This window comes from Epinephelus moara, chromosome 7 (genome assembly GCF_006386435.1).
Source record: "Epinephelus moara isolate mb chromosome 7, YSFRI_EMoa_1.0, whole genome shotgun sequence".
In the NCBI taxonomy this organism is placed as follows: domain Eukaryota; kingdom Metazoa; phylum Chordata; class Actinopteri; order Perciformes; family Serranidae; genus Epinephelus; species Epinephelus moara.
In genome coordinates this window covers 15,355,438-15,364,514 of record NC_065512.1, presented here as the reverse complement: position 1 = coordinate 15,364,514, position 9,077 = coordinate 15,355,438, and the positions used below count along the sequence as shown (strand labels likewise).

Genomic DNA, 9,077 nt, shown 5'->3' with positions numbered 1-9,077 from the left:
TTTTAGATCATGTCAAACACACACCATCTTTTCCTTAATTTTTTTTTTTTCCTTTTTGATATTTTTAATGATTTACATATCATTTTGTTGTGATATAAAGAATTGGTTATCTGTTTCTGAATGAACTGATATAAATTGCAGCCACAGGCAGACTATGAAACAATGGGCCCCTGAGCCTGGACTTGTAGAGGGCCCTCATAACCGCCCCTAGCATAATAGCCCCTTCAGCATAGATGCAACAACCAGCCATTACAAAATACAGTTTGGCCCTGCCCAAGCAGGGCTCAAACATTGTTCCAAATAAGTCTGCACCAGGTTTTTATTTGTCTGCTGCAGAGTTGCATACAAGGCACCAGTCTACTTGCAAAAAAGAGGTCTACAGCTTATTTTTAGCTGGTTTTCCCATGTTTAAAAAGAATACAAATAATTTAAAAGAAATAATAATATAAATTGCTGTTAATGCTGTTTTTCTTTTGTGGGGTAAATACCTTTAAATCTGTAGGATCCCTAATTATTATATTTTTTCATAATATGAACACTTTGCACAGGAAGTCAGTTTCAATTAAATAAAAAAACAATGGAGAGGCAGAGACAGCGGCTTTTAAAAACACAATTCACCACAATAGGTGTTTGCTTTTGGCCCCTGGCCCACCATTAAGTTTCAGTTATGGTCCTCCAAGAATAAAAATTTGGGCACACCTGCTATGAAAGAAACCACAGGCCCACAGTTACAGCAGATAATTTAATTGAGACGTCACCACTCATTAATGACACCATGTATACTTTGCGAAACAGAGAACCTGGTTTATTACCATTCAACTCCATCCACCACAGATATTACAGAGCAGATTCACAAGTATTAAGCTTTTTTATATAACAGCAGCTGCTTTTTTCCACACTCTCTTCTCCCCGACCCCCCTGCCTCCTACTAGGGAAAAGCATTACAGGTGCACAATTTTATTTGGTGTGACGACTGGCCCCTCTAATCGTTCAGCTGTAATCAGTCTCACTGTGAGGTTCTTTGTTTGTTTTTGTATTACTGTAAGATTTTGGTACTCTTTTCTTTTTTTTTTCAACCAAGCTGCAAACAGGATTTACATCCACCGTCATTCACTGCAGGCGCCAGGCTCCTCCTTCTCGTGTCCAGACAACAGAAGAGATCTGACATTTAGAAGAGGGGGGGAATTACGACTGTCTACTGTATAAAAATGTACAGTGGCTTTATTGACATACATTCCATAGGTTAAACAGCTGCAAAATAGGAGGCACACCCAGTATTGCACTTCATTAAAAGTTCTGGCTCAAAACATAACCCAGAATATCAAACAAAACTGAAGTGAAGAGTAGCAACTTCGGAATACAGCTATTTTGAATAGTATCATTATATACAAGATTAGATAAATCGTACACTATTTTCCTCCCAAACATAGTATTCTTAACAGTCTTATCCACCTCCGCTTTTTTTGTCCGTCAACCCCGGATGCACTTGACAGTGGAGAATACTGTACAAGATTACGAAAAAAGTTTACATACAACAATATTTTAAATTTATAGTTAGGAAGCTGGAAATACGGCCTGTTCCGTTTGTTTTTTTTCTTTTCTTTAAATCAACGCTGATCCACAGTTGCCTTTAAGCAAATTTATTTCGTATTCAATGTTTAATCTTGTTACACTTCAGTGATCAGGAGGTGTGCAACGTCTATAGAAGCCGAGGGAATACAACGGCCGCATGCAAACACGTCACAAGATATTTTCTTTATTTTTTTTTTCTTCTTTTTTTAAAATTCTGTTGTTCATTTTTTTTTTTTCGTTCAGGTTACTCTGAATCCAAAGGAGCCACAGCCCATGTTTGTGGCAGAGCCCGGATACTGATGTTGGTAAGGAGAGCAGACCTGAGGACTCTTGGCGCAGGACAGAAACCTGGTCCAGTGTCCAGGAGACTTGACAATGCAAGAGCCAAGCTTCACGGCTGAGCTTCGGCAGCATCAGCCAGAAATCACAGTAGACAAACTGGTTTTCAGTAAAAGTTTAGAAGGTGTGGGCATTTCTGCACACCCCACAGCCCAGGGCGAACTCCTCCCCCGTTGGTGGGTGAACCACATGCAAAGGGCACTCAGTACCCTCCAGCTGCTTGCCTTTGGGCCCTGTAATAAAAATGACAAGGATGACATTTTTCTCTTTTAGTTATTTGCTGTCAGTCTAAATGATTTATTATTTTCCAGAAAAGTGTAGTCAACAGAATTGTTAAGCACCTGCAGGACAATGAGGCAGCTCCTCCTTAGGGACACTGGTCATCCTCTGGAAGTCATCATGGCAGGCGTTACAGAAGTGTGTGGTGCCAAAGCAGAAGAAAACAGCCACCGAGCAGCAGTACCGGCATTTATACTCCAGGAAGTCTGTGCCGTGCTTGGAACACATCTGGTGACAAGTAAAGAAGAATCATCAGAGGAAGAGTAAATTTAAGCATTAGGGTTGGGTACCATTCACGTTTGAACCAATACTGGTATCTGGTAGTTGACCGATTCTGGTCTGGCATCAAGACATGAAACAACAGATTTTCGGTTGAAATAACAAACAGCAAATGTGCGCCAAAGAGGGACAAACGATTAACCAATCAGCGCCTTTCTCTCTAGTCTCCTGCACAGACAGGAGTTGAGTGTCGCTTAACATGCTTGTTTGAGGGAGCAAAGTGGGGCATGCCTTCTTAATATCGCCTGACATCGTAGTTTGTTTCTTCACTCCACTCCACTCTTACAACCCTGGCATATCAGGTACATTTTCATGGCTGTGTGGGTCTCCTGTGATTGGTTAGGGAAAATCATCACCCCTCTCCCACGGATATCAGAGTGGACGCTATGTCAGACTGAAGATGGAAACAGAGTGTAACGATTTGACAATTCTGTCCAATATCTTCTGGTACTTTACCTTCTCTGTAATAACTAAATTTAATTTTTGACCAAGCTGCAGGAGTGATGGGCTGGACCAAAAACCAATTCTGCTCCTCTGCTCTTTTCTAATCACATATAGAGCTAATGTGTGTGTCTGCTCCTCTAGCAGTGACACTAGGCTATTACTAAAATAATATAGAAAAGAAAATAGATGAGACATTGAAGCTGTGGCAGCAGATCGGAGCTGCAGCAGTTCTGGCTCACTGGAAAACTGACACAGCAGCAGCGGAGCTCCGTGGCTGGCTTCCTGGCTTTCGGGTGTTTAGTGACACTTCCACTTCTTGTCAGTATCAATCCTCTCATCTAACTCTTGGCAAGAAAGTGCATTGCCAAACTAATATTAACCCACCTGAGCCCTGGAGACATCTGAGCAAGCTCCACAGATCAGCTCACTGGGGTCGTAGTCATCTCCCTGTCCGGCCTCCGCATCGCAGCGAGCCTCTCCTCCAAAATAGGCCTGGAGATAAGGGCAACCATTAGTTTTAGCTTCCCCTTTACATATTAACATATGAATTACAGTTTCTTAAGTACCTTCTTGCATTTGTAGCAGACATAGTATGCGTATCTGTTCATGGCAAAGCCTGCAGGGTCGTTGTGGAAGCGTGCTCCTGGTGTAGTTATTGCCTCGCTCTTATGTAGACCCTCGTACTCCAGCCTCATCAGAGCCTTTCTCCTCACGTCCTCATAGAGCTCCTTGATAGGGTCGAGAAGGTCCTTGATGACTGAGTGATTTATTTTGTTCTGGGGAGAAACAAACAAACCAGCCCATGTTCATAAATGTAGTCCTGTTGAGTTTACTGTATGGTGTCAACGGCATTTTACAGTGTTGACAGTGAACAAAGCAGTCATACAGTCACTCAGTAGACTGAGCTTTGACAAAGTATGTCAGCAAACTGAGCTGAATCAACTTTAAGGTGTGGTGGAGACACTTGACAGCCTCTTTGTTGAGTTAATCTCCTCAATCAGAGCGGCTCAGGTAACACCTTACCTTGCAGATGGGACACAACATGAATCCAAACGTGATTCGTGGCCCGAGCCAGCGATTCTCAAGAACACGACGGGTACACTGGAGGTGGAACACGTGGGTGCAGTCCAGCTGAGAACAGAACAAGGAGTTAAATGAGATTTGAAGTGAAACTCTTCCGACTGAATGACAAACACTCCGTATACAGCTACCTGTACTGCAGGAGCAGCAGAGAGAGCCTCTGTGAAGCAGATCATACACATGTCGTCTGCATCCTGTTTGAGACAGCCGGTGTTCTTGTCGCAGCCGTGCAGACACGGAAGGCAGGCCTCCTCATTCTTGACTCCACCACAGGGGTGTCCACACGGATGAGTTTTACTGCAGGCTAGCTTGGCGTACTCCTGGGATAACAGCAGAGAAACTGGTGAGGCTTAGGAAATACAGGGCTTAAAATATGATGATGATGATTGAAAAATTTTACTGAATTGATTGCACGGATCACATTTGAATGAACTACACAGATGACAAGTGTGGAGAGTTGACGTTCAGTACCTGGCAGTCTGGGTCTGAGCAGACACTGCCGACCGCCGACAGCTCGGTTCCATTCCTTGTACCACAGAACCTGCAGGCGTCTGAGCTGCTGGACGCTGGTTTACCTGCAAAAATAACAACTTTATTATTAATATACTTACACAATTTAAACTAATTCGCAGCAATATATATCTAAAAAACACAGTGGTATGCTGTGCTGTTTCATTACCTGTGTGCTCTCTGAACTCCACCATGGCCTTCATGGTCTTAGAGTCGGCCAGAGCCATGAGCCAGAAGAGCTTGGTCCTCCCACAGCCTTCATGGAGATCCACCTTTATGGCCTCCTCTTCCTCCTTGAACACCTGAATGCAGCCATAAGGACAAAATTAAACACTACTCATTTTAAATCTTTTAGAAAAGCTGCCATGAAATCAGCAATTCCAAAAACAGCCTTCATAATCCTGGAAGGACTTCATATTGACACTAGTGGTAGAATCCTCATGGAAACACTGACCTGTCTCTGGTGAGAGCGCGTGCGTCGGTGCAGGTGGAGGAAGCGGTCGCAGTCGGTGCAGAGGTTGCCACACATGTTGCACAGGATGATGGCTGCTGTCTCACCATCGTCGTGATTGTCACACATAGGCTGCGGATAAAAGGAGCAGGACATCAACTTTTTATTCTTTTGATCATCTGCCAGTTATTTTCACACAGTGCAGCTCTTGGCCTTATATATCGTTCTCACCATCTGCTTCTGCTGTCCGTCTTTGCCCATCCAACGACCAGAGGACAGCCTGTCGACGTGGTCCTGGTCCAGCACACACAGTGAAGCTAAGGCCAGCCACAGCTACGAGACCAAACGGGGATTTAATTTATGATTAACGAATGCAGAGTATTTGTAAACATAAAAACATGCTTTGTATGTGACGATACTTGAGTTCATACCCTTGTGGTGGCGATACAGCGCACAGGAGACCGATGCTCCTCCTCCATTTTGGTCAGGGCTATGATGGTCTCAGCTATTGCATTTTTGGTGACTCTGGACCAACTGTCTGAAAGGTGGCCCTAAAAATACAAATGAGGGTCTTAGAGGTATTTTGAAAGTGTAATACAACACAAAAGATAAAAATGGATGTCCATATCAAATTAGGTTTGCAGAGTATTAGATGGAAAGGTACATTTAAAAAACAGAACTTACAGCTGCCATGTCTTTAACCAGCTTTATGATGATCTCTGCGATCTGAGGAGGAGTGGAGCCTTTCATCCACCAGTGGCTCTCCCCTCTGCGGATGTAGCTAAGCATGAAAAAAGGGGCAAATAAGTATTAAAATAAAAGTCAATTTGCCTCTGCTATGATTAATATTTAGTTTAACATGGTTTTCCCACATTAATAGTGGAGAAAAAAAACTATGAAAAGGGTCTAGAAGCAGATCTACTCTCTCTGTCACTGCGTAGGTCTAGTAGAAACTAACTTACCTGGAGTTGAAGATCATGGGCAGAGTGACAGTGGTGACCCCTTTACCCGCAGCCATGCCGGCCGTGCCAGAGATGGTGGTGCCTTTGGCTTTCAGCTGCACGGTGAGGGCTTTTGCGATGCAGCCCAGGAACATGTCAAGGATGCAGAGCTTGTTCCAGTCGCCCTTTTCTGTGGAGTGGATGATGTCGCTGATGTCTGCTGGTGGCAGAGCCTTCACCCCGATGATGCTGGCAAGCCGCACTGGTGAAACCTCGGGAAGGACGCGTCTGAGCAGTGATGTGACCTGAGGTAAGGTCAGATCAGATGACAAACAAGAACATAATTTAAATAGCGTCACAAGGTATTTACATTAACACGTACACACAGAAGAGATGCTTATAAAACACATTATTTGAAAGAAAGTGTTACACCTGAACACTAACAATACAGGTTTTAAAATATCTTTAAGAGGAGAAACAGTTGCACATGACTAAACCTCGAGTTGTATGTGTGCGTGTACACTACCCACCTGTCTCTGTACTCTCGGGGAAGCCGTGTGCAGCAGAGAAAACAGATCTTGCATGAGTGTTAGCTGCTGAGCAAGGTACTGGCGGCCGACGTTGGAGCCACTCAGAGCCAGGACCATGGACAGGAGCTCAAAGCAGTAGGCGTCTGAGGAGGCGTCATCGTCACTGGGCTGAGAGTTTGCGTTCTCCTTGCTGGAAATGGCGTGCTCCCACTCCTCCCTCACACGCGTGGCCTCCATGCGGATGGCCTGAACGATGTGCGCACACACCTGGGAATGAATACACGCGTTAGATAAGAGGCCTGAGACTGTAATAACTCATCCTGCTGAGCGGTCCCAGGATCTGACTGCTCACCTGTTTCTGGAGGTTGGTGAGTTTGCTCCTGCTGAAAATGATTCCCACCATGTGCTCTTTAAGGTCTGCGTCAGATGGCACCTATTCATGAAATTGTACAAAGTGTAAAACATCATCAGCTTAAAGGTCACGAAATGTGAGTCAGTTAAACAGCACAGACAAGGTGTCACAGTGCAGACCTTGTCTTCTCCCTCGGGTGATGAAAGGAGGTTTTTCTCCTCTTGCTCTGGAGTCGGCTCTGCGTCTCCACAGATAAGTTTTCCAAAGACCTACATGTGCACAACAAAGTAAAGTTTCCAAGAGACTCCTGATATACTGTCAGGTTATTATAAGTCATAGCTATGAAGCTGCTGGACAGACCTGTGAGGTGATGAGGCGAAATACTCGGAGAGTCTCGGCCTCGCAGTTCTTCTGCTGGGCCATGCTGGCTGAGATCTGTCCTAGAATCTTGATGCTCTCGCCCTCTTTCCAGCCGAGGACCTTCACCTGGCGCACCCTCAGGGTGTTCTCTGGACCTTTTAGTTCCACCTTGATCACGTGATGATCGCCTCCAGGGAGCTCGCTTGTCACCCAGCCCATGTGACGCGAGTCGAGGTCCACCTTGGATGAAAAAGCATGGGGATGTTCAGTGTTCTGCTACATGTGGGGATGCCACGGTGAGGAAATTCTCCCACCAGTTAATAAACTTATGATAACATTTACGTTGCCTATTACACTGGACATTTTACAAGAAACGATATTCATCAATGATGCTCAATATCTGTATTGAGTGCTGTATTAAGTTATTGCAAGCTGAACATTTCTCACGGCTATAGCTTCACATTGAAAACATTTAATTGGCAAAACACGAGTTGACTTTCATTATTAAGTCGTAACAGTAAATGCAAGGTGTTTGTCAGTGAGATTAACTCAGCTACAGCTACCGTTCATCAAAAATGCCTCTACAAAACAAGACGACGATCATTTCCAGCATTTGTTGACAGCACATCAGTTTGAAATATTGCATAGAGCAATGGAAGACAGGTGTTGCGACATACCTGTATTGACAATAACCGTGACATTTAAAAATTAAATGTTATGTTAATACTATACATATGATAATATTGTGTAAATAATCCAGCGCCTCTTAAATAATTTCTGTTTCTTTCCATTCTCTCCCTCCCCCAATACCATCTTGTTGCCTTTTCACTTTCCATTAAGTGTCCATTTGTACAGTTATGGATACAGACTCTTTCTTCACCTCCCAACACTCATTTTTTGAGTGTATTTCATTTGCCAAAAAGAGACAATATGCACAGTACGAAAAGCTATGTCAATGATTTTTACTGATAACATTATTATTTTTTCCTTCTAATTTTTTATAGAAATCATTATTGTGAACTCTTTTGGCCACAATCATTGTGTAGTAAAAATCTGGTATCATGCCAGCCCTAAATGGAACAAGAAGGAGCAGCCACAGTGGGCTGTTAGATGATGAGCTGCAGGCAACAGACTGCACACCTCAAACTTCTTAGCAATGTCACAGACTCCTTTTCACTCATTTTCAGGTTCCCTATTAGCATTAGGTTCCAATCTGAAATATTGCTTTTTGCTTTGACACTAAATCCTTCACCATCGTCTTGTCTCTCCTTATAAATGAAATCTGACTTCTGCTACCCTGTGCTGCGACTCTGCTGCTGCTGTACGGAACAGACACTTCCAGTTTATAATTGAAAGGGCCGTGTTCCAACTAAGTACTGATTAAAAAATTTCAAAACAGCAAAACGATGGTGGGAGGCAGGCAAGTAATGTAATCCAGTGTATGCCCAAATGATGTTTTACACCAGTAACACTGACTACGCAAGCGAGCTCAATGTGCACGTAGATCTGTAGAGTATTGTTACACTAGATTAACTGAGGCACACCTTACAAAAACAAGCCCCTATTCTAATACTTAATTACTTCTTTACTTAAGAAGTCATTGGATTTAGAGAAGGACAAAGGAATACGTTTGCAGCATACCACGGGTGTTCAGATGTTAAACAGACACATTTCTAACAGCATTTATTAAAGCACACATTACACTGGTTACACTGTATTCCCACAATACCAAAGAAACTTACCTGTTTGATTCTGCAGAGGTCCTCGATCGCTTTGCCACATAGGAATGTAACTGATGTGACTTTGTTCTGTGGATATGACAGAGGGAAAATTCAACTTTTATAAATATATTATCATCAATTTCAACTTGGTTTTAACTTTGCATTTATACACAGGGTGTCTACAAGTGTCAAACACGTATATCTAATGCTTTTTAAGAC

General features: G+C 43.3%; 1 protein-coding gene across 13 annotated transcripts in view; it reads right to left on the bottom strand.

Annotated features, from left to right (window-relative positions):
* Positions 1-780: 780 nt before the first annotated feature.
* The window catches only part of mycbp2 (MYC binding protein 2), an 83,122-nt gene continuing 74,825 nt past the window's right edge, over positions 781-9,077 (bottom strand). For all 13 annotated transcript variants that reach the window (XM_050049103.1, XM_050049107.1, XM_050049109.1 and 10 more), the window contains 18 exons: positions 8,880-8,945; positions 7,138-7,377; positions 6,957-7,046; positions 6,778-6,858; positions 6,426-6,692; positions 5,917-6,200; positions 5,639-5,735; positions 5,386-5,505; positions 5,186-5,287; positions 4,958-5,086; positions 4,673-4,805; positions 4,465-4,568; positions 4,125-4,313; positions 3,937-4,044; positions 3,480-3,689; positions 3,298-3,405; positions 2,253-2,418; positions 781-2,144 (listed from right to left, as the gene is read on the bottom strand). In XM_050049103.1, the coding sequence (XP_049905060.1) occupies positions 2,029-2,144; positions 2,253-2,418; positions 3,298-3,405; positions 3,480-3,689; positions 3,937-4,044; positions 4,125-4,313; positions 4,465-4,568; positions 4,673-4,805; positions 4,958-5,086; positions 5,186-5,287; positions 5,386-5,505; positions 5,639-5,735; positions 5,917-6,200; positions 6,426-6,692; positions 6,778-6,858; positions 6,957-7,046; positions 7,138-7,377; positions 8,880-8,945 (2,610 nt within the window). In that variant the 3' untranslated portion in view covers positions 781-2,028. The remainder of the gene's footprint in view (positions 2,145-2,252; positions 2,419-3,297; positions 3,406-3,479; positions 3,690-3,936; positions 4,045-4,124; positions 4,314-4,464; positions 4,569-4,672; positions 4,806-4,957; positions 5,087-5,185; positions 5,288-5,385; positions 5,506-5,638; positions 5,736-5,916; positions 6,201-6,425; positions 6,693-6,777; positions 6,859-6,956; positions 7,047-7,137; positions 7,378-8,879; positions 8,946-9,077) is intronic.